This window comes from Pseudopodoces humilis, chromosome 19 (assembly GCF_049639895.1).
Source record: "Pseudopodoces humilis isolate 2021_Gansu_Grassland_sample_001 chromosome 19, ASM4963989v1, whole genome shotgun sequence".
NCBI lineage: Eukaryota > Metazoa > Chordata > Aves > Passeriformes > Paridae > Pseudopodoces > Pseudopodoces humilis.
In genome coordinates, this window is record NC_142218.1 from 5,916,936 (window position 1) to 5,944,536 (window position 27,601).

At 53.5% G+C, this 27,601-nt stretch overlaps 2 protein-coding genes across 2 annotated transcripts; one reads left to right on the forward strand and one right to left on the reverse strand.

Moving 5' to 3' along the window:
- Positions 1-166: 166 nt before the first annotated feature.
- On the reverse strand, positions 167-18,666 carry RBPJL (recombination signal binding protein for immunoglobulin kappa J region like). Its single transcript, XM_088064492.1, is given in 13 exon segments — positions 167-440; positions 848-951; positions 1,140-1,313; positions 1,600-1,740; positions 1,829-1,938; positions 2,407-2,546; positions 2,548-2,590; positions 2,897-3,071; positions 3,908-4,023; positions 4,274-4,344; positions 5,915-6,040; positions 11,962-12,025; positions 18,557-18,666. Coding segments are annotated over 13 exon segments (1,566 nt in total). The 5' UTR covers positions 18,585-18,666.
- Positions 11,938-27,334, forward strand: MATN4 (matrilin 4). The gene is made up of 11 exons (XM_005524669.3): positions 11,938-12,062; positions 21,132-21,248; positions 22,183-22,752; positions 23,085-23,207; positions 23,670-23,792; positions 23,893-24,015; positions 24,151-24,273; positions 24,709-25,122; positions 25,453-25,605; positions 26,356-26,460; positions 26,647-27,334. Exons 2-11 carry the CDS (start codon positions 21,173-21,175, stop codon positions 26,703-26,705), a joined length of 1,869 nt encoding a protein of 622 aa, XP_005524726.2. The 5' UTR covers positions 11,938-12,062; positions 21,132-21,172; the 3' UTR covers positions 26,706-27,334.
- The last annotated feature ends 267 nt before the right edge of the window (positions 27,335-27,601 follow it).

A 27,601-nucleotide genomic window follows, 5' to 3' on the forward strand; every position in this document is an offset into this window, starting at 1 on the left:
AGAAAGAGATGAATCAGTAAATCACAGGAGCATGGTGGGTGTTGGATGAGTGGGGAGAACCCTTTTGCAGGGCCACCCCAAGCCCTGGATGAGCCCCCCAGCATGGCTCAGGGCTGTTCCCCTTCCCAGGCCAGCAGTGAGGCCAAGCCTCTGCCCACCCAGCCTGCTAGGTTTGCATGAAGAGGTGGAAATTGGTCCTGGTAAACTCCTGGTGGATGCTGTCAAGTAAGTTGTCTGAGTCCTGGGGAACATCTGAGGGGACCTGCTGCCCTGGGATGCAGCTCTGCTCCGGGGTGTAGGTAAACGTGAAGGAGCTGGAGTAGATGAGGCCATCGTCCCTGATCAGCAGGAGCGGGACCGTGATGGGATATCGCAGCCACCTCCAGTCACTGCCGAAGGCAGAGACATCAGGGACGACACACACAAGGGACTTGGGACTCCTGGCAACAGTGCAGGAGAGGAAAATGTGCATTAATGGAGGAAGGTCCTATGCAGGAGCAGCCAGCAGAGAGTGACTGCACTTCTCCTCCATCCTGGAGCTCAGTGTGAAGCTCCTCCAGCCAGCTTCCTCTCTCCTCCCAGTCTTTCATTCCTCTCTGCCAGGGTTGCTTGGCTGTTCCCTGAAATCCCTGTTGTCCCCCACCCATGGCTATCCCCAGACTGCAGCCAGGGCAGAGAGCAGGCAGCAGACTCATCCCTGTCTCTGCTTGCGGTGCTCCTGCAGGATAGGCAGTGCAAGTGTCCCTGTCCCCAAAGTCTGCAGCCACATCCCTCCCTGATCTGCTCAGCACAGCCCACACCTGGCTGCTGTTCCCTGCCTTCTGCCCAGCTCCCTTATCCATGTTACCTGTACATTGTCTCTGCTTCCACATCTCCAAACCAGACCTTGAGGCGTGCATGGAAATACTCGCCCTGCACCTCCAGCATGGCCACGTCCCCGCCGCCCGTGAGCTGTGACGGGCAGAGAGTGTGGCAGGGTTATGTGACACAGTGAGCCAGACTCCTTCTCCCACAGGATGCTCTGCCTGTCCATCTCATTCCCACGGCATCCCAAAATGGGGAGATGCCACAGGGGCACAGGGCTCAGGAGCAGGAGGCACGAGGCAGGCAGGTGACACAGAGCCCGTGGCTGTGCCTACCTGCAGGGCAGCGATGAGCGGAACCGGGCTGACGGGCTCACGGACGCAGGCCAGGCTCTCACTGAAGGTGTATTCCACAGTCTCTGTGCTGATGATGGTCCAGCACGAGCCGTCGTTCAGCAGCTCCCGGTTGGCTTCCTTTGGGCAGGGAGATGCCTGTGGAGAGTGTCAGAGCTCCAAACACACTGCAGTGGAGATGGTGAGGAATGGGGCTGGGATGCCTGGCTTCTGCCCTCAGTGTCTTGGTTCCAGAAAATGACTGCTTTGCTCATGGAGAAATGGGGATAATTATTCCTTTCCAAAGACCTCATTTTCAGTGTCCCCACCAAAGCTTTGCCATGATTGTGGCCTTAGTTTGGATGCAACAGCCCTCCCAGTGACACGTTCCCCAGCCTGATGCAACATGGGACTTTGGAGAGATGACAGCAAGGGATCCTCACCTGCTCCTGCACTGCCATACCTGGAACTGGATCACTTTGTCTGTGGAGAGACACAGGTACATGCGGTCGCTGCCTTGGAACTGGAAGGCACACTTGTGGAGCTGGGAGATGGGCTCATCCACATCCAGCATGGCGTACTGCTTCATCACCTTCCGGATGATCTGCGGGCGGCAGCATCCCCGGCATGGCACCGCTGCTCGGAGCCGTGGAGCCGCTCTGCGTGCCTGCAGCCGCGGGGATGGAGCTTACCAGGGGCGGCAGGGTGACGCCGGTGGCCGTGCAGACCAGCTGGACCACGGAGCCGTAGCGGATGTACCCTTCCCGCAGAGGGAACTCGCTCCGGCTGCAGCGCTCGTCCGCTGGCCGGGAAGGAGAGAGGCAGAGTCACGGCCCGGGGAGCAGGTTAACCTTGCCAGGCACAAGTGTGGCCGTGCTCCTGCTGCTTTCTTGCTGCCTTCTCTGCTCTGCACGTGCTCGCTGCATGGAGAGGCCACCATTCCCTGGGAGCCCAGCACGGGAGAGCAGGGCAGGGATGCGGTACCTTGCAGGGACACTGCTGGAAGCAGCGTGGGCAGGAATACTGCTGGGCAGTCACTTGCTTGGATTTGTGAACCTCCAGACCAGTACAGCTCTTGCTGCCCTGGTCACTGCCCCTTTGCCCTCAAAGCCAGCGGGAAACGCCCAGAGACACACCAGGAATGCCGGTCAGAGGTGAGACTGAGCTGGATTCCGGCATTCCCACGCCTTTTGCCCCCAAGAAGGAGATCCATGGCTGGAGACAGGCAGCCCTGGGCATGGTGGCATCAGTGTCCCCCGAGGGTCCTTACCCAGGTGGAGGGTGAAGGCTGCCCACTGCTTGGCGCTGGCGATGAAGGCTCCCCCTTCCACGGACAGGTACCGGGTGCTGACGGTCTGGGAGCGCAGGCGGTTGAAGAGGGACACTTTGGAGCCTGAGGAGATGCACACTGGGGAGAGGCAGCTGGGTTAGTGCTTGCAAGGACTGAATGATGGCTCTGTCAAGTCCAGTGAGGACAATCCCTGGTTCCTGGGGTACCCACCCCGGCAGCAGCCAACACCCTCCCCGCTGCCTTCCTCTCTGCGTGAGCAGTGTGGCGTGCCACACTGGCATCGGCACATTACACCTCACGGTGGGTCATTTGGAAATGAGACATCACTGTGTCACTTACATCCTCTTTTGGGAGTTCCCACGGGCTTTGGGTCCAGCCTGGACCACTCCAGAGCCAAGCTGCGAGCAGAGAGCATCCCATCCTGGGCTGGCACCCACCTCCCTCCCCACAGAGCCACTCGTGTACTCACGGTCCGTGTTCTTCAGCGACTGCTTTTTCTGTGAGGGCTTGGAGATGACCTTGATGAGTTTGCTGTGGAAGGTGCCGATCTCCTGCCCGTTGCTGAAGAAGAGCTTCAGGACCAGGCGGAAATGCTTGCGCTTGTCCGTGTCCGAGATGTACAGGGCCTTGGCACAGCTGAACCCCTGCCAAGGGCACAGAGGGGCTGCCAGCAGCTCCAGCCCAGCCCCACCAGCCATGCTCACCCTCCTCACCACCCCACAAGGATATAATAGCTCCCTTTCAAGGAGCCCTGGGTTCATTTAAAGGGAGAAATGACCAGAGATGTTATTACAGGTGGAATGAAGAGCTGGGGATCGGCAGAGGCTTTATTTACACTGGGGGTAGAGTATTCCTTATGGAAATGAATGTTCATGTGTGACTTATCCCACATAACATGAGAAATCACCCTGGGTTTATGGTTTCCCTCATCCTGGCCAATGTGCTGTGCCTTAGCAAGGCAAGCACTGCGGACAAAGGCTCTTTCTGTGAGGTTCCTGGCCTGCCTCAGACCCCGTGCTCTTCAGGAACCCCAGATAATGCTTTTTCTCTTTTTTTCCACCTCCAATCAAAAGATGCCAGAGCTCTGCTGAAGCTTTTGAACTTTGGGATCAACAGCATCTCTTTTTTTAGCTGTTTATCTGCAAATGAGGGATGAGACTTTCATTTTGTGACAAGCAGCAGTGCTGCTCATCAGGACAAAGAGCCAGGGCTCAGGGAGCTGTGCAGATTTCAGCAGCCACAGGGCTTTTGACCTGAAAAGAAGGTTCCAGAGAAAATGGGGATCTTTGGGCTGCCTGGATTGCTGCACATGCCACAAAGGGCTGGCAGAGTGGGAGTGGGGAGTTATGGCTAGGAAGAAAGAACTGTGACATCCCGAGAATGGGGAGGGTGTGACATCCCAGGGTGTGGGGTGATGCTGGTGACAGCCCAGCCCCTGCAAGAGGGGGATCCCCCAGCCCCAGGGTGCCAAGGGCTTTACCTTTGCATCTGGCTGCTCCTCAAAGCTGAGCTTCTGGGTCTCCATCAGGCTGCTGCCCATGCTGTCCAGCCCCATGTACCCACACACCCGAAATCCAGCCTCTCCCAGGTCCCTGGCTGGAAGAGACAAGGAGAAGCACCTTCCAGACCCCTGCACAGGTTCAGCTTTGCCAGGAGTGGAGCATGGCCAAGCTCCAGCCCTCCCTGGGTCTGGATTTCAGGGGGCTCAAGCTTGAGCAGGAAAGGAGTTTGGGGGCCCAAACCCAACATAAACAGACTCGCTGCTCCCTTTGCAGAGGCAGAGGGCAGCTCTTCATGGTGCAGGAAGGGAGGGAGGAGAGGTCCAGGGCTGCTGCCCAGTGCTCACCTTTTATCTGCTCCTGCTTTAACTTCCATCCTGGCCCACTCAGGTAAACACAAGGTGGGGGGCAGAAAAACCTGCAGAGACAGGAGGGCATTTTCTCACTGCCCCTCAGCACCCTGGAAAGGTGCTTGGGACTGGCTGGATGTCTGTGCTGAGAGCAGAGACCTTCACTGGGGATCACCAGCACTGGGGGCAACCCCACACCCCGGGAGGAACATGGAGCTGGGCAAGGGGCTGGGAGCCTCTGCCCTGCACAGCCTCCAGTGCCTGGTTCCAGCCTCAACAGCTGCCACATCTGGTGGTGCTGCTGGTGGCCATGGTCCCACCAGTGACAGGATGGCCCTGGGGTGGAAGGACAGGGACCCTGGCACCCGCAGCTCCAGCTCCACCAAAGACAGGGAGCGATCAGACCCTGCCTCTGTCTGACTGCCATGTGGGAGTTTCAGCAGGCTGGGAACAGAGTTTGCATTCACAATCAGTTTTGGAGCCCAGTGCAAATAAATCTATAGCCAGGAGTTTGGAAACCCATTTTCCTGTGTTTTATTTGGGTTTCCACTGTCTTTGCGCTTGTGTGAATGGTGTAAATTCATCCTCTATTGATACTGGGTAAAGCACTAGCAGAGAAATCACCAGTGCAGGGGGTTGGGTATTTTGGAGCCCTAAAGTTCTGGATACAGGTTTACTTAAACAATCCATCCACAGCACAGGCCCCTGGCTCACACTGTTAAGGAAAATGGCAGCAGTACCTTCAAACTTTAACCTGGGAGCTCTGTGCAGGTTTTCTCTCCCTTTTCAGACCTGGCATCTGATTTTCACACTCATTCCTTGCACAGGGCCAGGAGCAGAGGAAAGAGGCAGTAATGAGGCTCCCTCCTGGCTGGAAGATTCTGTCCTGAAATAACTTTTTTACCTGTGGACCAGCAGCCCCTGGCAGGAGACTGGATGTGGTGGGAACTTTGTAGGCACAGCCAGCCCATCCCAGAGCTGTCTCCTGGGCTTGCTGGGTCTGGGTGGTTACACCTTGGAGGCTGAACTGGTCACCTCATAGCTATTCCATACTCAGTAATAACGGAGGAGTATTTATATCACAAGGATTAATGGAGGATTAATTACATTGCAGTGCCGCAGTCTGACATCACTGCCAGGGAGTGGCAGTTTTGGAGATTCAAGCCAGAACCTCAAGGTGTTTTTGCAGTGTGGGAATGATTTTCAAAAATAGCAGCTTTTTGGAGACCACTGGCATTGATGGAAGCACCCCAGTCCCTGCTGTGGCCGTGCAGATTTTAAGACAAGGGTTACAGGACAGTTAGAACGCTAGCCTTTCCTTCCTGGGGGGTGAGATTTGAATAGAGTCTTGACTTCTTTTACTTCATCTTTCTTTCCTGCTCCACAGAAAGAACCTAACCACTGGGAATGTCTAACTGGGATGGATGCAGGTTGGAGCTAATACCTTTCTCATGTTATTGAATTAATGGAGACTAAATGTTGGCTTTGGATGCAAAGACATCGTGAGTGAATGCAGAGAGGATATGTCAAATGATTTGCTTCACCAGCTTAGATCAGCGAAATCCAGCAAGGCTGAAATCAAGCCTTAGGCAGCTGGGTTTAGAAGTGGTTGTCAGGGAAGCTGGAATTATCTCCCACCTTTTTTCATTGCCATAGGACTTCTGTGCGACTTTGGCGTGCAGGATCAGCACGGTCTGGTCTGCTGGCAGCTGCAGGTACCTCCGCACGCTGTCCTGGAGCAGGCTGGCGTGGTACGGGTTGGATCTACAAGACAGAATTTCCCTGGCACTATGGCACCAGAGCCAGCTCCCTCCATGTCTGGGCTGATGGGGTGGGGAGGGTGGAAAGGCTTTCCCATCAGAAAGCACTGCAGCTCAGCTGCTCTAAGAATGGGGCTGGCATTGAAAAATAGAAAGTTTGGATAATGGAATAACTGCTTCATCAGTTTGCCACTGAACACACACAGGGCATTTCTAAGACTTCCCGTCCCATGCGATGGTGGCTGTGCTCTAACTGATTATTAACTTGTTTTTCCACCTGATGTACTTGTTGCTGTATGGCTTTTGGGTGGGTTGGGAAGCGATGCTGCTGAGCTGTGAGTGCAGCTGGGGAGCTGTCGTGTGAGGTGGAGCCACTCGTTGGCTTTGGCAAGGGGTGTTGGGTGAAAATAGCTGCATTTTTCTCTGAGACCTAAGAAGTAGGTGGTTCTGCTGATTGTTTCTGCTCTATTAACTAGAAGGAGTTCCCAAACACCTGGCATTCAACTCTGCTAACTTGGTAGGTTGGGTGTTAACCAGCTGGAGAGAGGTGAGATGGGTCCAAGATGCCCTGCTCTGCCACCTGGGACATGTGTGCAAGGACTGGGGAGTGCAAGGACTGGGGAGTGCAAGGACTGGGGAGTGCAAGGACTGGAGAGTGCAAGGGAGGACAGCTCTGGGACGTTCTGTGGTGCTGGCTTGCCTTCAGAGGAGGTGAAACCACTCGCTGAACAACACCAGTTCCTGCCCTGCTGAAAGCCCCTAAACCCCCCAAGTTTGGGACAGGAGCATTCCCTGAGTTTGGGATATTTGACTGGGTAAGATGAAACCAGAGGAGAAGGAGGAGGAGATGGCTGTGTAGGAGTCTCTCCTTGGCACATCTGTCAATGTGGCCACTGGGAACATCACTCCTACCAAGGGGACCCAGCCTGGCTGGTGATGAGTCTCCTGTCAGAGACAGAGGTAAAGCAGCATACAGAGAAAGCTGTGGAGCCCCAGCCCCAGTGGAAAACACATCGTAGAGTAACTGTGAGAGAGCATCTGGGGGCTGTGGGCAGCACTGGGGGTGGCTCAGAGGAGAAGGGGTGACAGTCGGGAGATCAGCTACAGGCACACAATTGGAACTTGCGAGAGGGGTGCAGGGGAGCATTCCCATTAAACACAGTCTCTCTTCCTCTTAAATGGACTAGAAATGGAGAAAAGTTGAGAGCATAAATGATCAGGTGTGTGAGGAGAGGTCAGTCTGGTCCTGCCATCTGCCCAAGGCAGGCTCCTCGTGGTGAGCTCCTCTGGGCTCAGAAGCCAGAGCAAGCTCCCAGCGAAAGAAGCTGCAAGCAGTCATCCCAAGCAACCTTCTAGAGGAGTTTGCCTGCCAACTCTTCCTCCAGTGCAATTTAAAAGCTTTGCCCCTTACAGCTTTTAGCACCCATGTTGCAATTCACTTTAAACACATACCACTTCAGTTCCAGCTTTCCCAGCTTTGGATGGAGCTGATGCTCTCCTGTTGTATGAAGAAGAAAAACACATATCCCATAGAAGCAAATATTTACCCAGTGTCTTCTCTGAGCAGTGCCATGGGGACCTGACACTTTGCACTGCATGGATGTGCTCTGTTTGGTTACTAGAGGGGCAATATCATCTCCTGCCCTTCTTGTTCCCAGTTCTTTATCCCAGATGTGTTAACTGGATCACTGGTAAACATAAATCAACAAAGCCCTGCTAGAATCAGATTTACAGCCAGGGCCAGTGTCAGTGTCACCCACAGCATTAACTGCTACTCTGTGCCTGGAAAATGAAAGTTTTATGGCCATTCCTGACTGCAGAGCACAGGCTGCCACCAGGCTCTGCTCTTGTGGCAGCCCCAGAGCTGCTGCCAGCACAGGGCTCTGGGCTTAGCCCACAGCACTCATGGCAAGGCAGGAGGAGCTCCTTTGCCAAGCTGTACCTGTTCCCTCCATCGTGGTGCTGGGAGACTCCTGCTCCAGCACACTGAGGCTGAGCTTTATCAACCAGCATCCCACCAGTGGCTGCTCCAGGGTGGGTCTCTTCGTCTTGCTGAAAAGTTTCACTCCACTTTTTAGCCAATGAATAGTTTATATCTTTGCACAGCCAAAGAGATCCCATAAGAAAGTTATTTAATCTTTTTCCATAATGGCAATCTGCAGCTGTTTCACTCCTCTGCTGCCAAGCAATGGTGTGATTTCAGCTTTGATCCGCCTTTGCTATTTTTCCCTTCATATAAAAGCAGTGTTTGGGAACCTCTCAGCAAAACTCTGGGTTGCTTTTTGTTGTTTTTTTTTTTGTTTGTTTTTTTAAATTTGTTTTGTTTTGTTTTGGGTTTTTTTTTGCTTTTTTCAGAACAACTGATTATGATTTGGATAAATGTGGAAATGTATCAAGGAAATTTACCTGACCCTGGATACTCTTTTACACTAATGCAACACTGTGTTAAATGAGTACTGAACCTTGCTGGCTCCGTTCAGGAGCATTTCACCCTCAGTTTGTCAGAGACAGCAGGCACACAGCAGGGAAGAACCAGGCTGGGTGTGTGAATTTTTTCCTGGTGAGTCTCATCGTTCAGTGTGCTGTGTAAAATTAGGAGTATAGCTTCGGGTTCTTGTGTCTCAGCTGCAGAGTCACATGCTCCATCCCTGTTAGTGCCACCAACGCAGTCACCAGTGCCCATCCACATGGCTTGGGGGCTCCTCTGCCATCAACCCCTTGGCAAAGTATGGAACCGCCTGGTACAGAGGCCAGGCAGTGGCAGGGAGTGCTCAGGAGCAAATTGCCTAAACCTGTGGATTAAGGCATGTGCTGACAGCGTGGGCAGCAGCAATGCCTGCTCTGCAGAGCCTCCTGCAGCACTGGCTCAGGGCAGGGCCAGGCTTGTGCAGGTATCACTGCTCCCTGCCATCCGTACGTAATTCCAGAGGCACGTGGGTCGCTGCCTGGAGCTTACTAAAGAGCCTTCTGGAACAATTACCCACATGCTACCTGAAGTGGGAATGTGCATGCCAAAGGCAGGTAAACAGATGGGAGCTCTGCAGATTTGATGTCCAGCTGGAGGAACAACTACTTAGAAACTTGGCTTTCTTTTCTTTGTCCGTTCTCTGCGGCTCTTGCCTTCCAAATACTGGGGCTAAATCGTGCCAGTGACGCACTTCTGAGCAGTGCTTGCCACTCTGCCCACAGAGGCGACCACCCAGCATCCATCATCTGGTTTAAATTTATCTTCAGAGAGTCAAAGGGCTATTGCTAAGGCAGCTCAGTATACCCACTTGGCTCCTTCTGGCACCTACAGCCTCCTCAGGGTTACAGAGAATTATTCACTCCTTCTGACATTTATTATATTAAATTATTAAAATGCTTTGGTTGTAGTGCAGTGTTAGTTCAGTGTCATGTTAGCAGCACCACACGGGCTGGGCTCTTACAGCTCTCACTAAAAGCTGCCTTTTCAGAGCCAGAGGTCTTGGCTGGGGCTCGGCTGCTCTCCACACAGTTGGGCATTATGTACAAGAAGGGAGGGGGAGTGAGGGGGGATCCACCACCCTTCTCCTACGCTGATTTCTGTAAGCCTTTCCCCTTCCCTGCTCAGCCTGGCACCACTTACCAAGGCTTTTCCTTTGCTTTAGGTCAGGATGTGCCTCGGGAGAGGATGTGAGTACATTTGTGGTGGATCTCTACCCTGGTGCTTGAGGTGGGAGAGACCCAGGGCACCCCGGGGGATTTGCAAGCCCTGGCTGGGTTGCTGTGCCCTCTCCCATGGGAAATGAAGCAGAAAAGGAGGAGTGCTCTGTGTGCTTCCCACAGGAGACACACACAGCTGGACCACCTTGCAAAGGGCTGTTTCATGTGGGCACGCAGGGAACCCAGGCAGGCGCCGAGAGGCTTTGGTAGGGTTGGACCCCACAGCCCCGTCGATGATTTTAGGAGAGCTGATGTTTAACACCACAGCTGAAAATTATCCCTCTCCCTCCCAGCAGCAAGTGTTTAGGGGCATCACTCGGTGCTTTGTCCTGATTCCAGCTGAGGAATGCTGCTCCCTGTGTGGGACATACCCTGCTCCACACATCACCTTCTGTGTGCGCACCCCTGGGCAACCGCAGGAGGAGAAAAAGCGCTTTACAAGCACTGGGAGAAGCAAACTGCCCTCTGCCCTGCTCCTTTTCAGTTCAATGAGCTTCACCAGCCCAGCCTGCTGAGGAAGGGATCTGATATATTTGGTCCCCTGGGAATGAAAGTACTCTGGAGACCAAAATACAATCCTGGCAGCTATTGTTTAGAAACTGGGTCTTCAAATCACCTCTTTATACAGGAAGTGTAACACACAGTAACTGTGTCCCCAAGCGCAGGTAGCACTGAATTGAAGTGCAGAGATTTAATTTGCTGCTTTCCCCCCAAAAAAGGAGCTGTGGTTTGCCTTGCTCAGGACACAGCTACCCTGAAGCTTGCTGGGGACTTGCTGCCATAGAGGGCAATTGTGCTTCTCTCAGTTTGGGGAAACCAAACATCCTAATAAAAAATATCCATCTTAGAGGTCTGGCTTATATTTTGTGCAGATCAGGGGAGAAAACGCCTGCACTGCTCTTGGGTATGGACTCAATGCAATGTTTATGCAAAAGGAAAAGCCATTAGAAATCACAGAAATGAGAAGCCTGCAGTTTCTGGCTTCCCTCATTTTTCAATACCTCCTTTAATCCAGACCAACCCAACCCACAGCCCTTGTATATGCATGGGTATTTATAAATCCTGTCTTTTCCTCACTGCACACACAAGTGAAATTCAGCCTTTTCTAGGCCTGGGGGATTTATCAACCACACCAAGGGCAAACAGCAGCTGAGAGCAGGAAGCACGAAAAGCCAGTGGCAGTGGGCTCTGCAGGGAGCAGGGGCCAGCCAGGGTGGGCACCCCAGCAGCACCAACACCCCCAAAATGCCCAAGTTTGATAAAGCAGTATTGGCACATCTGCTAGAAAATCCAGACAGTGAGGGTGATTTACTGAAGTCTCCTTTCTCTGTTCCTCATGTGCAGAGAGGAAGGGAAGTGCTGTTAAAGTGCTGCAACACAGTCCTATAAAGCACTGAAGGAGGTTCCTGCCACCACCAGACTGATCTAGGTGATGGGAGAGGTGGAGAACCAGGAAGGTTCTATTCCAGGGTTTCTAAGAAGCCTCTGCTGATGATCTCCAATGCACATCAATTGACCTTCTTGATGGAAGCTTAACCTGAGACTCTACAGCCCTCCAAGCTCTGGTCTGCAGTTTCCTGGTTCAAACTCACCTCCCCACACTGCAACTGATGCATCTGATGATGTTCCTAAACTTCCAGGACACTAGGTAAAATGGATATTCAGCTTAGGCTCTCCTTATTCCATGAACTTTTATGTTTATGGGGGTCCCAGGTACACTCCCCCAGCATGGAAAGAGGCAATAAAGGGGAAGAAAAAAATTAAAAAAATAAATATAAAACAAAGAAGAAAAGCAAAAGGAGAAAAAAATAGATGAAAGCGAGAAAAACCAGAAAAAGATAAAAAGGAAAAATAAAATAAAGAAAACAAATTTAAAATTAAGAAAGAAAAACAAAGGAGTAAAAAAAAGGAAAAATGGAGGAAAATAAAGGAAAAAAGGGGAAATAAAACACTAAAAGCAGCAGGGCCCTCCACGCCGGTGAGCCCACGGCCATCCCGGGCCGCGCAGCCTTCGGTGCCGGTTCCACCTGCGCGCAGCTCCCGCGGGGACCCGCACGGCGGGGGCGGATGGGACCCCCGAGTCCGCCCCGCCGGCACAGGCGGCGGGACCCCCCCGCTGCCAGCGCTGCCCCGGGGCCGGGCCGTGCCCGCCCCGCCGCCCCCCCGCTCCCCCGCCCCGTTAAATGCCGGTGGGGCCCCGCCGCCTCCGCCGCTGCCGCCCCGCACCGCCCGCAGCCGTACCTGAGCCAGCAGCGCGGCGGGGAGCGGCTCCGCGGCCCGCACGGCTGAGGAACGGGCTCCGAGCCTGCGGGAAGGGACAGCACAGGGTCAGGAGGCTGCCGGTGAGTCCGGTCCCCATCCCGGTCCCGGTCCCTGATCCCGGTCCCCATCCCTATCCCGATCCCGATCCCCATCCCGGTCCCCGTCCCGATCCCGATCCCCATCCCGATCCCAATCCCGGTCCCGGTCCCGAGCGCTGCCGCGGAGATTGTCAGCCTCCGAGGGGTCTTTTCCTTGGAGCGGGGCTGGCAGGAAGGGGAGCGGCGATCCTGGGCGTCAGGAGCAGAACGCGAAAGCCGGGAGGAGGGGAAGAGCACAACCTTTGCCGCAAAGGATTTTTCCTCCCATCTGTGGGCTGGAGCCTTCCCGACCCCCGGCCGCACGGTGCAGCGGTGCCGGGGTGTGTTCGGTCCGGCAGCCGGGACATGGAACCCGCTCGGTCCCTCGGTGCTGGGTGAGCGATGTGAACTCCTCTGCGCTGCCGGGATGGCTCAGGCTGCCTGCCCTGCTCACCTTTTGCCTACCTCGGGCAGGTCCCTGCTTATACAAGCGAGGATCTCTTAGCAGAGAATAATAAGGTCTGGTACACCTGGGCAAGGCGTACTGAGCAACAAGAGATTGAGATCCTGCAGAAAGATAAGCTCAGAAGTGTACCCTGAGTTTGTTATGCACCGTTTCTGCACGACTGGAAAACTGGGTCTGTGCATACTCGTTTGCACAAGCAATCACTCCCCTTCAACTTATCATTCCAACTGTTTCACAGGATAAAATTAGCTTTGGGCACTTCTGTTCCAAGCAATTACATGGGAAAACTTCTTTGGAAAATGAGATTATTCTGCACTCATGGTGTTTGTGCGGCCACGCAGTCGTGCGAGCCAAGCGGAGCTGAGCAGATACAGGGTGTAGGTGCTCTGCTGGGGGTTTGCCCCTCGTTCTGCAGGGTTCTCTCCTTTGCCGTGGTGCAGAGCTCTGAATCCATTCAGGAGGCAGGCTGCAGGGTGGGAACCAGTGTGGATGAGGGGGCTGGCAGGGAAATGGGGCTGTCCTGTGCCAATGGGATCCACCACATGTGTGCAGTGGGACTGAGGGGAGCAGGGGTCCATGACAGGGGCCTGTTCTCAGCCCCAGCTCTGAGATGAGGGCTTTGCCTCTTTTGCCTAAACACAATGGATTTTTGCTTCACTTAAACCCAGATTATTTATAAAGTTATTATTGAAGTTCTCCCTCTTCCCTGTGGGACCCTCTGTAGTATCTCTTGACAGTTAAGATTTCGTTTTTATTTTTTCAAGGACAGGAGCAATTATTCCCAGGCAGTGAGTGTGCAGGTTCTCAACAACAAGTAGAAACCTCATTTCACAAGCAGATTCTTGTGATCTCTGCAGGAATTCATGAGATTGCTGTTGATATCAGCAAAAAGCTGTGTGTGGGGAAATCTCTCAGATCTCAGCCCTGATATTTGCCACCAGGATATGGATAAACTCAGCCTCATCCGAAATGCAAATTCCCATCTGGAAATCACACGACAGATCTTGGAGTTTGCAGTAAAACAACACTTTTCATTGAAGCAGGCAGGGTTTTGCTGCACCCAACGGGAAAAAGCTGCTGTTGATTTTTGTGGAAGTTGTAACTTTCGTTTGTTGTTGAAGAATTAAAGAAACCGTATGTGCTGAGTGCAGGATGGGCTCGGGAGCTGCCCTGGTTGGCGGCCGCCGCAAACAGAGGAGCTGTGGCCAACAAGGCAGCCCGTTGTAGGCAATCTGTGGTCACAGAAGATGTTTGTGCTCTGATTGCTCATAACATAGCATTTCCCTTGAGGTTGGCATTAGGGGTTAAAGGTTTTCAAGAGAAGTCTTTGTTTAAACATCTATAAAGTTTCCAATAGGGGCCCCTTTGTTCGCTCTGGAGCAGCGTGCCTGCCTTGTTAAAAACTCAGTGCTCATAAAATGCCATTTACAAATGCCTGATGAATAGGGCTGAAACATGGAGGGGAGATAAGTAGCATTTGTACCTACACACACAGGGGGCTTACAGACAAGCCCTACCCTGAGTGAATAAATGGTACCTAGAAAAAACATGGCCAAAAAAAAAAAAAAATAAATAGATGGAGTGGTGCTCATAAAGAAATTTATAAAAGTCAGCTTCTCCCCCTGCAGCACTTGGGCTCCTTCATGCCAGGTGTCTCCTCCAGCCGAGCCAGGAGGCTGAGTGGCTCCTGTCATACCTCTCAGCAATTGTGTTTTCTCCACTTTGGGCCCAAACAGTGGCAAATTGAGCACTTGGGCTCCATCAGGAGCTCATGCAGCTGCCATAAGAGCTCCACTGCTCTGCTGGGCACGGGGACCCTGACTCAGTGCTCTCTATTACTTGCTGTGGGCTGGTGAGCATCTCCCCTGTGTAGATACTCACAGCACAGATGTACCTTTAGGTGCCAGGTAATGTTTTCAACTCTCAGAAGGCTTTGGTTCTCTCCTGTCTTGGCTAAATAGAAAGGGTTTTAAAGCAGCTCTGTTAAAGGAGGAGAGGGTAGAGGTGTGTGCTCAGGAGACTCCAGGGACTGGTTCACAGTGATGGCAGCATTTCCAGGTAGGATGCTCCAGACTGCTGTGTCTTACCCTGTGCCTGAATCTTTCATGGTTCTCACACAGCTTGTCCTTCCTGACGTTTTTAACTTGAGTCAGAATCCATCTTTCCCACCAATATTCTGTGTTTGCCATCTGCAAATTTCTGATCCTCTCACCCTGCAAGCCTCTGCTTGCACATGTGGGTCCATCCCTAGCCTGGTCCCTCTGGTGCCCCTCAGGGAAATCCATAGGGCTCAGCTGTTGTCCCTTGCAGAGAGGTGGCACTACCTTGGTTTCTCTCCAGGCTTCAGCATTTTTCTCTCTGGGCTGTGCTGTGCTTTGCCAGTGTGTAAGTTCAGGAGTCCCTGAGTGCAGTCTGTGGGCCCATAGGAGTCCTTGGTCTATGGCAGGAACCAGTGGGAGCAGATCTGTTCACAGCAGAGATAACCCTCTGTACAGGAGTCTCTGTCTGGGCTGGAAAATTAGGCAAGCTCCACACATGGAAAAACACTGCCTTTAGGAATTCACAGCTCGTACACCTGCAGCTGGACTTGGACTTTCCTGCTCTTCAGTGTGGGCAGAAGGGACGCCACAGCCCACTGTGCTGCTGGTGAAGCTCTTCTCTGGTGCATCTGCTAAGGGGTGATGGCACCCCAGCCCCAGGACAGGAGATCTCCTGCTGCCAGAGGGATGTGGAAGCTGTGAAGTTAGGTGTGAGACATTTCCTGTGCTACCTTTGAGGTTCTCCCTGTGAAAAGTTTGCTTTTCTGTTCTGAGGAGGGACAAAAAGTCCCCGTGTGCCTTTCTGCAGCTGCTAAATGCTTCTCACTTTCTGCTATTTCAATTAAACACATAGCAGGATGGGTAGGATAAAGGGGAGAGGCACAAGAATATTCTCCTGGCGTGTTTTCTTATGCCAACACATTGAGTCACATTTCTAGAGTGAGAAATATGATATAAAGATTAAGAGAAGGAGGTCAGGCAATGAATCTATGATTGCTGGGCTGGAATAGCAGGCGGTCTCTGTGGTTGTCTGTGCCATGTAAACTTCCTGGAGGTCAGCTGGGGATAGTGGTCTGAGCAGATTTGGGAGACAGATGTCCTGCTAGTAACTATCAATCTCATACCAGCTCTGCCGCATCAGGAGCTCAGCTGACAAATTCTGCACCAGCCCAGTAGCTGATCTGAGCCATGACTCTTTTCCTTTGTGGTTGAACATGCATATTTCTGGGGGAAAAAAATGCTCTCTAACACCTTCCTCCCAAAACAAGAGCTTGGGCAACGGATTGCTGTGTCAGCTTCTGGATGGCCAGGACATCCTTCTCTCCAAAGTTAGAAGTCTCTTGGTCCAGCTCAGCCGTCCTCCAAGGACCTGTTTGCAGAAGAGCATTTGCTTTTTAAGGGGAGTCAGTAAGGTGGGTCTGTCCCCTGTTGATCACTCTTCATCAAAATCAGAGTATTCCAGTTTTGTTGAAAATAGCAGTGAGGAGATGGGCTGAGTTTGCCTGTTGAGCAGCTCAGGGGACAAGTGTAGCCTAAAGGTCTTGAGTGGGACAGAGAGGAAGAGAGAAATGGCACCAGCAGCCCTGAAACAGGAGCCATCTCTGACATGATTAGTTGAACAAGGAGATTTGGCAGATGTGTTTTCCTCTAGCTGTGTTTTCCTCTTGGATAGATCTTTAACATTTTAATTTGCAAGTGAATGTGGTTTTTATTCATGGCAGCTGTTGCAGAAGCAGCCCAGGTACAGCTTGTTTCAGTGCAGGGCTGTCTGGACAAGAGGCTTTCCTGCCAGGTGAGTGGCAGAGCACTGGGAGGTCTCTCAGAGACAGACTGATGGCAGAGAAAGACCTCGTGTGCTGTTGTGGAGAACATCTAGAAGGGGATGCTCTGTCCTTTGCTACACCCAGCATTTCCTTCCCAAGGGGATTTCAAATATCACAGCATAAACCTGCCAGGACTAGTACGAGTCCATGAGCTGTGAGTCAAAAACATCTGTCACTGCAAATGGACCTGGTCAAAAAACCCTTCTTCCTCCTGCCCTCCCTGTGAGTATACAGGAGCAGGTCCCATAAAATGGGGAATAGGCTTTTGTGGGGAGCAAGCAGAGCAAAAGAGAAGTTCCTTCTGCATCCAGCAAGGTTTTCCTGTTACAGCACTGCTTCTGATTTGCTCCTGTTGGGTGATGTGCTGTGGGAGAGACACAGCCTTGTTTTTCAAGCAATGTGTCCTTCCAGGTGGCACTTGGCCCAGTAAAGCTGCCATAGAGTTGTAACCAGAGAGCTCTGCAATGTCCTGGAAAGAGTCTGCTCTGGTTCTCCCACACGTGTTTGGGAAAAACCAAGGACACATCAGTCCTTAAATGAGGGGGAAAACCCCCTTTTGGGCTGGAAATTCATGCCATTTCCATGGTCTTGATGTGCTTGTGGTTCCTGAGTCTTCCTTGCTCTAAAAACTGCATTGCTGTCCTCTCTGCTGGGATTTTCCTTTTGTCACCCAGCTGCTGGCGGGGAAGAGCACTGAGATTTTGGAGCTGTGATTGAGTGTAAGGTCAATGCTGCCTGTAAAATGGTCCTGAGGGTGGATTCAGTGTTTGTGAGCAGCAGAGGTAGTGCTGAGAGCTGGGCATCTGCAAGCAGAGAGCACCTTGAGATTGGGGATTATGTTGGGATAAACCAACCTTTGGGCAGCTCTCCAGGAGAGGGTGGATCCAGCTCCAGGGCTGTCCTGGGCCTCATCCTTTCACACTGCTTGCAGGTCTTGCAAATACATGGACAATGTGCCAGCAATTCATCCATGTTTGTACAACAAATTTTGGCATTGAGAGGTGCCTCCAGGATGATGTAAGCTGTCTGCATCTCTCCAGGTAGCTCTGCTTGCTTCATTGTCCCCTGGGGCAAGACACACATAAGTCTTCCCCCCTTGGTCCCACATGCATTTTTGGGCAGCCTTTCTCTCAGGCATGGACTGGAAGGATGATGACTTGCTGTCCTGCTGAGGACATCATAATTTTTCTCCCCATCCTCCAGCCTGAGAATGCTCTTGCTGTCTTTCTGCTGTTGTCCTGGCAGAACTCAGGTGTCCTAAGAGAAAGGACTCAGGGCTGGGACTCCTGGCCATATTTTGATTGGGTTTTTTGAGACTTTCATCAAATAACACTGATAGAATTGAATTTCTCAAAACTGCCTGGTTGGGTGTCCACAAAGAAAAGCTCTGCAGAGCAAAGGAGGGTGCATGAAGAGGCAGATGAGGAGGGTGAATTTCAACAACATTATGTCTAGGACTGCTGTACCATTGGCCAAGGCTTCCAGCACAGAAATAGGTGCTGGTAGCACACGTGGCATCAGTGCCCTGCACCTTGCCATGTGTGCCTGGACCGGTTGTGTGTGCCTCCTCCTGTGCACAGCCCTGCTGCGTGGGACAGCCCTCTGGCTTGGCTGGTGCTTGCTCACAGCCTCCAGCTCTTCCCCACTCCTTGCAAATCATGGTGATCCCTTGTCCTGTCTTCTTGCAGGGTCTGGAGCCAGCATGGCTCCACAACCTGCTTTCCTCCTTTTGACACTAGTGTCGGGGCTTTTCCTGGTCTGTGAATGCACTTCCACCTCTCCCTTCTCCATCTGCTTCATCCCCTCTACAGTTCAGTACAGAAAGCTCCCATCTCTGTAACAGCAAGGAGGGCAGGGAGCTGTCAGTATTCCTCACCCTGCTCCCTGCCATGCCCTGTCTTTTGGCTTTGCCCAAGGCAGGGTGTGCCCAGGTCCAACCTGCCACCATCTGGATGAACCAGAAGGGGAATATTCAGAGCATTTCTGTTAACCTGTAGCCAGGAGAGAGCTGCCAAGGAGGCCACGCTGAAACCTGAAGCGGCTGTTTTTCCTGAGACTCAGCATTTGGCAGGGAGAGCAGACGGACAAGTGGTGGAGCAGGGAGGGATGCAATTGCCCTGGAGAGCTGCATTGCTGGTGGAGGTGCCCAGGGAAGGTGTGCTGGCTTACCTGTTTGTCTCTGGAGATCCATCTCCATGTCCTCCTCGGCTGAGATCAGGTGTAGAGTCAAGAGGAGGGGACCCTTCTGTCCTTACATGTGGCTCTCCCCTTGGTCACCCTCCTTGCATCACATACTGAGCATCTCCTTCAGCAGTGAAAAGCAACAACTGTTTCTCCCATTGTGTTGCTCAGAAACGTCAGGAATGGTCCAAGTGTCCCTCTCAGCTCATCTGCAGGGTTTGGCTGAGCCAGCCCAGGCAGCAGCACTCACCTTGCCTGGACGTTTTTTCCTTTATAGCTCAGTGTTATCTCAAGGTCTCTGGCGCTGCAGCCGGCGCTGTGTTTGCCTTGCCCGGCAGCACCTGCCTGCCAGCCGCTCGCTTCCCACCCATCTCCCTCCCACTCCTGCACGGGCCTGGAGGGGGTGGTGTGTGATTCTTCCCGGGGCGAGGAGTCCCTCCATAGGGATGCAAGTCAGCCCCAGGGAAGTGAGGGTAGAGGGAAGTTGCCAAGTGTGGGATGGTGGGGGAGATACTGGGGGACATCTGTCCCATCATCTTTGCTTCACCATCCCTTTGCTGCTGGGGTAGGACTGGGCATTAAATTGGATCAGGCACCAGGATGCTGTCCCAGCCTGGTCTCTGCTGCCAGGACCAGCATATGACCGAGCTGCCATGCCCTGCCCAGTCCAGGCAGCATCAGCCCTTCCAGCTGTGGGGGGAGCCAAGACTTCATCCAAAAGCTGAGATGCTGTTAAAAATAGATCAGTCGTGAACTGGTTTTCTCCTTCTTGGTTCCTGGCCCGACAGCTCATTCCTCCCTCTGTGCTGTCTTTGAAACTCCCTGGATGCTGTGAGACACAGGCTCCATAGCAGCCTGCCTCTGCAGGGAGGTGTGGAGAGAAGAGAGCTGCAGAAATATTCTAGGAGACATAGCTGTCCCAAAAATATTTAGTGCTTTGTGAGTGCTTTCTCCCAGGAAATAAAACAGCTCTGGAAAAGGAATCTGCTAAATAAATGGGGAAGAAAAGCTGGGAGAGGAGCACTGTTTGCCTCTCTGCTTGCATGTGGTGAGGGGACACAGGTGTCTGAGCAATCCTGGCCACAAAGCAAAGCTCACCTCTGTGCCCTGGGAAAGCCCTGTCAGGCTGCTGTCCCTGCTCATCCCCTCAGCCAGAGCATTCCCACTGCTCCTTCCCCTGCAGGGTTCTGCAGGAGCTCCTGGCACTGCCACCGAGTCGCCGTGTCCCAGCCTGGTCCCTCCAGGGACAGGCCACGTCTCTCACTTTGAGGAGGGCATTCTGGATCCCAGTAGCCTCTTGAACCCCTTTTCTGTCCTCCTAATTCTTTAATACAGTTTTCCAGGTGTGAACAGTGAGTCTCGAGACAGTTTTAAGATGCAGCTGTGAAACCTATTATCAGTGTCCCTGCTATCAAAGACGTGGTGTTCAGGGCTGCACGTAACCACTGAGCAATTAAACAGCAACCCTGGTGATGAATTACAGCTGAGACCTCCTGGGGCTAAATAAATACTGGCTGATAACTACCGATAAAATGAATTTTTGTGTGTTTTTTCTTAAAAGTACCCTTCCAGTATTTGTGCCCAGTCCTGGCATTGCATATCTCCTGGGGAGAGTCACATTATCTGTGGCATTTCCATCCCTAGCACCTTGGGTTTCCAACCACAGCTGTAATAAAAATAAACTAAATCCATATCCCTGCAGGAGCCAGGAAAGGCAAGGCAAGGCAAGACAACACAGAGATGGGCATGGAGGGAGAGAGTGACAAGCTGAGGTTTTGAGTAACAAGTTTAAATATCTTTTTCCCCCCAGTGATCCCACTTTAAAGACATGAAAAATCTGTTGGGGTGCAGAGTATCCCTTGGAAAAACCTTTAGGAATGGGAGAGCTGCAGAGTGCTGGTGACAGAGTGGTGGGGACGCCGAGGTGATGTGAAGAAGAGCATCAGGCTGGCAGTGCTTCACCCAGCACCTGCCTGAGGAAGGAGGTGTGAGCCCACCTGCACAGATCCCTTTACACACTCTACCTGCAGAGACTCCTGCTCTCCCAAAGGAGTTTGGAAACTGGCAGAGAATGGAGCTTTTTGGAAAAATTATCTTTGAGGGTGACTTTGAGAGACTTCTGAGCAGGTTTTGTCTGTGCTGGCATTTAATCTGGGGGCTTCTCTTCCCGTGCAGGAGTATCAGGAGGGCTGGGGCTCTGCACCCCTGCGTGCAGCTTTCCCACTCTCCACTGGCTGCAGAGAACAGCCACACAGTCAGGGAAAAAGCATTTGGCTGAACACCCCATCTGCCTGGTGTGCAAGTGAAAATAAGGCTTGTCCAATGGCCAGCTCCACCCAGAGCAGAAAATCAGACCCTTTGGCAGAGTGTTGCTACTGTAATGAAATTGAGCTGTGCTGAGACTGCCAGTCCTTGGAACAGGAAAGATTCCATGGGGTTCAGGGAAGTTTGGGGATGGATCTGTCAAAACTGCTGCTGTTTAGGGGACACCCATCACAGGAGAATGTTGCCCTGTGACTGAGCTCACCCTCAGCACTGAGTGCACCTCGTCTTCTCCCTGCAGCACATCCTTCCAGCACTGGAGCTGTGTGGTCTCGCAGAGCCATGATGAAGCTCCTGCCTGTTGTCCCTCTCCTCCTGCTTCTCCTGACAACACTGGAAGCCAGACCAAAATCTGCAGGTGAGCCCTGGCTGGTGGGGAGTGCATGGAGGGGAGAGAGACGAGAACATAGGGCAGTGGAGCTCTTGGAGGACAGTTTGCTGTATTATGGGGGGGAGACATGATGCCTCTTCTTTGGGAGCATCCCCAGGGGAATGGAGGATCCCCCCAGTAGTAGGACACAAACTTCCTGGCCCCCAGCATGGTGGCTCTGGTGCTGCTTTCTCTGGGCACCTCCTCAGCTGTGACACAGCCCTGCCCAGGGCTTGTCACCCTCCAGGCCGTGGGCTCTGACCTAGGCAGGAGGCACAGTTGTGAGAGGAAGCCTCCTCCTTGCTTGACTCTCCAGGTGCAGGGGACAAAGCAAACCCAGAGGTACCAGCCTCTCTCCTCTCAGGACAGAGGGATCTAAATAAATTTTAGTTTAAAAACAGTGAAGGCCCCAAAATGTAGAAAGGAGCAGGTATGTCTCAGAGACCTTCAGAGCAATAGAGATTGGCATCATCCCAAAGGGACTCAAAGTGTTTCCTTATGATTAGGGCCCAATTCTCCCAGGCATGGGTGCACACAAGCCAAGCAAAATATGTTCATTGGCATTTCACTTGCTGAATGCTTTCCCAGTGTGCACTGGCAGTAGCTTCCTTATGCTCAAGAGAAGCTCTTTGGCTCAATCTCTGCCAATTGCGTGCCCTTAGCTCTGCTTTTTACTGTCTCATTTTCTGCCCTTAAAAAACACAACCACAACGACCCACAGCCAGGGGATGTCTCCTCAGCCTGTTGGCCCTGCTTCTGCTCTGCCGTCACCTTCTGTGGATTTACTGGGCAGTGGCAAGGTGCTGGTCTGTGGGGGCTGCCCAAACCTGCTCTCTCCATCTCTCATGAGCAGCCCCCATCTGGCATGCAGAGATCTCTCTGCTCCCTGCAGGACTGAGCCTTCTCTTTGCCTTCTCCTTAGCACTGAAGTGCAGGACGGGTCCCCTGGATGTTGTGTTTGTGATCGACAGCTCCCGCAGCGTGCGCCCCTTTGAGTTCGAGACCATGCGGCGATTCATGATGGACATCATCGGCAACCTTGACGTGGGCCCCAACGCCACACGGGTGGGGGTGATCCAGTACTCCAGCCAGGTGCAAAACATCTTCTCCCTCAAGACCTTCTTCACACGGGCAGACATGGAGAGGGCCATCAACAGCATCGTCCCGCTGGCCCAGGGCACCATGACGGGTCTGGCCATCCAGTACGCCATGAACGTGGCCTTCACCACGCAGGAGGGCGCGCGCCCTCTGCACAAGAGGATCCCCCGCATCGCCATCATCGTGACGGACGGGCGGCCCCAGGACCGTGTCACCGAGGTGGCCACCCAGGCCCGGAACGCTGGCATCGAGATCTACGCTGTGGGAATCCAGCGGGCGGACATGAACTCTCTGCGGGCCATGGCCTCCCCACCGCTGGAGGAGCACGTCTTCCTGGTGGAGTCCTTTGAGCTCATCCAGCAGTTTGCCAAGCAGTTCCAGGACAGGCTTTGCGGTGGGTGAGAGCCGCTGCTGTGGAGCGGCAAGGGGTGCCCTGTTGTCTGCTCCTCACCCAGATCAGAAGGTGACCTTCAGAGAGGTGTTTCGGGTGGCTGCCCGTGCCAGAAGCAGGGTAGATGGGGAAGCAACCCTCCCAGTGAGGTGCCAGGACAGCACAGTGCACGGTGTCTGTGTCTGTGCACTGGAGATCAGTGGGTGAGCACTGGGGCAGGGCTGGGGCTGTGTGGGTTGTCACACTGGTGACAGGGACAGGCCATATGCCAGAGCCAGGGTCCCCATGTGTCTGGTGTGCCTGTGGGCCACCCTGATGCCCGTTCTGTCTTGCAGGGGTGGACATGTGTGTGGAGCGGGAGCACGGCTGCCAGCACAGCTGCATCAGCACCCCTGGCTCTTTCTACTGCGAGTGCAACCCAGGCTACAGGCTCAATGTGGATGGAAAGACCTGCTCCCGTAAAAACCCTTTTTATTATCTGAACTTTCACGGGGAGCTTGTAGTTACGGGTCCCATGCAGGGAAGCTGGAACACAGCAGAGGATTCAGGGAGCCTGTGTGCTCTGTTCACTGGGCCCGCTGCCTCCCGGGTCTGTAATGACTGCAGACATGCAGCACTGCTAAATCCTGGCCACCTCTCTGAGATGGGACACTCGTGATTTATTGGGCACAACCAGCTGCCTGTCAGCTGAGGGGTCTGGGCAGTGAGTACCAGAGGGTTCACATCCAAGCACCAAAGTTCACAGTGTTTCTTCCCTGGATTTTAGTGCAAAGCTGTGTTAGTTGGTCTGACCACCACACCAGGACTTTTCCTTCGTGTTTCACAGTGCTGGGAGCTGCACTGAAGCCCTGGAGCAGGCCTGCCCTGCTGCCCCAGGGAGGCTGGGACAGGAGGGTGATGGGTGTCCTGTTCCCCTGCAGCCATCGATGCGTGTGCAGACGGGAGACACGGCTGTCAGCACCACTGTGTCAGCGTGCGGGGCTCCTACTCGTGCCGCTGCCGGCCAGGCTACTACCTCAGCCAGAACAAGAGGAGCTGCACCAGTGAGAGACTGTCTCTCGCCCTGTCCCTTCTTCATTTGCTTCCCCTTCTCTCTCTCTTCTTGTCTTTTCCTTTCTGCCATTGCTCTCCTTGTCTCCCCAGTGATTGATTACTGCAGCTTCGGAAACCACAGCTGCCAGCACGAGTGCGTGAGCATCCCCAACGGGCACTACTGCCGCTGCCGCAGCGGCTTCACGCTCCAGCCTGACAGCAAGTCCTGCAGGGGTAGGTCCTGGTGTGCTGCAGGACACAGGCTGTGTGTATAGCATGTGCCTGTATGTCCTGCCCAGTCTCCAGGGAAGGGCTATTCCCAGAGCACCCTGAATGGGGGTAACCCCTTGCCCTCGGCTTGTCTTCCAGCCACCGACCTCTGCAACGGGGTGGATCACGGCTGTGAGTTCAAGTGTGTGAGCACGGAGGGCTCCTACCACTGCATGTGCCCTGAGGGCCAGCAGCTCCAGGCCGATGGCAAGACATGCAGCAGTGAGTACTGTCATTCTCCTTATCTGGGCCCTGTGCTCCTGGAGAGAACTCACCTGAAACTGGCCTGGGGAGCTCTGTCCCCACATGGGACTCTAAGCCAGGCTGGAAGAGGATGGAGAGCTGGCTGTGGTTGGGGGACCACCCTGGCCAAGGGGATGGGTGCTTGTGTCCTCAGAGACATGGCCCAGAAGATGCAGCAGCTTTAAAGAAAGGTTCAGGAGAAGAGAAAACTAGGAAAAACTTTCACAGGGTGTTTGGGATGTCAGTGGAGGTTTTTGGGCTGAATCCCTTGGGCATAGTCTGCTCTCCCTCCCAGCTGCAGTTCCAGGGTGTTCCCGCCATGTCCCGAAGCCCCAAAGCCCAGCCCCAGGCTCCTTCACTCTGCCAGTGGCCATGGCCAGGCTGCTCCTCTCTCACCTTCCCCTGTGCCTGCAGAGTGTGGAGCTGGGCACGTCGACCTTGTGATGGTGATCGATGGCTCCAAGAGCGTCCGGCCCCAGAACTTTGAGCTGGTGAAGCAGTTTGTGAACCGTATTGTGGACCTGCTGGAGGTGTCCCCCCACGGCACACGGGTGGGATTGGTGCAGTACTCCAGCCGCGTGCGCACCGAGTTCCCCCTCAACAAGTACCACAGCGCTGATGAGATCAAGAAGGCGGTGATGGATGTGGAGTACATGGAGAAGGGCACCATGACAGGCCTTGCCCTCAAGCACATGGTGGAGCACAGCTTCTCTGAGCTGGAAGGTGCCAGGCCTCTCTCCCACAACATCCCCAGAATCGGGCTGGTCTTCACAGATGGACGCTCCCAGGATGACATCTCTGAATGGGCCAGGAGAGCAAAGGAATCAGGTGCAGGGGGGTTGGGAACCCTGAATTGCAGTGTTTTGGGCATCCTGGGATGGCTCCTTGGAGTGGCTGTCTCAGGGAACAGCTGAGCTCTGGGGAGCTGCATCCCCGAGCAGACGTGCTGTGTCATGGGGTGCCCTGAGCAGCATCCTTCATGCAGCAGCCTGCACCAGCACGGTGCTGCCATACTCCTGCCTGTCCTTCCCAAATTCCTGCTGTATATTTGGGAAGCCCAGAGAAAATCCTGCATCCTTTGCTTTGCTCCCTCTGGCCTTGGGGCAGCTTGCTGGGGGGTGGTCAGTGCAGTGCTCAGGATCTGTCCTTGCCACACAGGGATTGTCATGTTTGCCGTGGGTGTTGGAAAAGCTGTGGAAGAAGAGCTGAGAGCCATCGCCTCTGAGCCAGTGGAGCAGCACTTCTCCTATTCAGCAGACTTCACCACCATGACCCACCTGGTGGAGAACTTCTCCCTGAATATCTGCCCAGGTGGGTGTTCCTGGCCACACCAGGGGACTTGACCCCAAGCCAGGGAAGGTCCTTCTGTCCCCACAGAGCCAGTGGGGTGGTTTGTGTGTCTGCCACCCTGTGGCAAGTACCCCAAGGCTGAGCTGGGCAGTTGTGAGCCTAGGCTGTCTCAGGATCTCTCCAGGCTGCTGTGGGTATAGATGTGGGTCTCTGGGAGGGATTTGGAAGAGGAAGAGGTGAAGCTGGGGGAATGAATAAAAAATCAAAATACAAAAGTATTAATGTGAGCAGCCACCCCTGTGCCATGGCATGGGCAGAATTTGGGAGTGGCACCCTGTCTTGTGGGATGCTCTGGTGGCCTGTGTACCTTGCTCAGACCTGTGCTTCTGCTGCAGCCAGGTGCAGGGTTACTGTGAGGGTCTCCCTGCCCTGGGGTGGGCTGGGGCTCCCCAGTGCCCTTGAGACCCCCACAGGGCTGCAGAGATGGAGTCAACGTGCCCCCTGCCACCCCAGCGTGAAGACAAAGTCATGCTCAGCACCGGCTGTCCTTGGCACACTGTGACCACACGTGTGACAGCTCTGTGGGATGCCTGGCAGAGAGCTGCTGGATCAGCAGGGCAGCCTGGCAGAAAGCAGAGAGGCTGAAAAAAGAGGGCAAAATGGTGGGGAGAGCCCTGAGCCCTGGTGGGTGGCTGCAGGGACAAGGAACCTGTCTGGGAGCAAGGGAGAGCGGTCCCTGGTCTGGCTGCAGCCAAACCCCCACTTTCACAGAGGAGGGCAAAGGGGAGACGGAGATCCGCAGCCCGTGTGAGTGCGAGGCGCTGGTGCAGTTCCAGACGAACACCGTGGCCATCCTTCAGAGCCTGACCGAGAAAAATATCCTTTGGGGTGATGCCTGGGCTTGTCAGGGTTCAGAACAGCTGAGGACAGAGCACACATGGGGGAGGGAGGGGTAGATAAATGGGAGTGGGGAGAATTTTAGAATTAATTTAGAATTTCGAGGGGATAAAGTGCTTTGCCCAGCAGACTGTCTGGCTCATGCTGTTTCCTTAGCACATTCACTTGCTCAGATGACAGCCAGACTTGAAGACTTGGAAAAGCAGATTGCCAACAAGAAGTGATCCTGGCAGAGGGCTGCAGTGCTCGGCGGGGCACGGGGATGGATGTACAGTAACTACACGACATTGTTATTGCTAGGTTATCGTAAAGCATCAGTGTTTGTTCTTGTATTGCAAAGTCCCCAGGGGGGTGTGGACTGTATTTAAAAAACCCAAAAATCCTAAAAACACACAAAAAGGAACTTGAACAAAGGCCCTGCTGCAAAGCCAAGGGGTTCAGTTGTTCCTTGGCAGGTCTGGGGTGAGGAGGAGGAACTCTGTGGGCATTGGACAGACATGATACCTGGTGTCCCCCAGAGTGACTGGGATGGCACAATCCCCCTGGACTCTGGCAGGCTGCTTTGCAAGAGAAAAAACCTACAGTGGTGTCACCCTGAGAGCTCCTGTTGTCTCAGCATCTGCTACCAAGTGATGGGGCAAGGACAGCTGGGTGGTGCAGGCAGCACAGGGGATGCCTGATGCCCATCTGGCTCCCAGTGTGGTGCCCAGGTGGGCTCCCATGGGAAGGTGGGCGGCAGGAATTCTTAGATCCCCTTGCCCTGGTTTGGCAGAATAGTTTGGAAATTGGTATTAATCTTGTTTGGTTTTATAATCGCATAGCAAAATGGTAATTATTCTTTCTATCAATATCTATGTGTGTGTGTATATATATATATGTATATTTAATTCTGAGAGCGGGGTAGTGCTATTTTTAAACTCTTGTTTTATATAAAGGAATTTCTATCCTGACAATAAACACCCTGAAGATTTGTATGACATGTCCCTCTCCTTTCAGCTGGGCTGCAGGGTGACTTCTCTGTGTCAGAAGTGGCTTTTGCAGCAGCTCCTGTCCCCAGGATCCAGAAATCCTTTGGGAAAGTCTTTGTTCTGTGGCACCCCAGGGTGCTGCAGGCCTGGCC

Coding starts and splice junctions, on each gene's coding strand:
- MATN4 (XM_005524669.3), top strand. CDS start 21,173: ATGATGAAGCTCCTGCCTGTTGTCCCTCTCCTCCTGCTTCTCCTGACA. Junction 21,249..22,182: donor AGCCAGACCAAAATCTGCAG/GTGAGCCCTGGC, acceptor CCTTCTCCTTAG/CACTGAAGTGCAGGACGGGT. Junction 22,753..23,084: donor GTTCCAGGACAGGCTTTGCG/GTGGGTGAGAGC, acceptor TCTGTCTTGCAG/GGGTGGACATGTGTGTGGAG.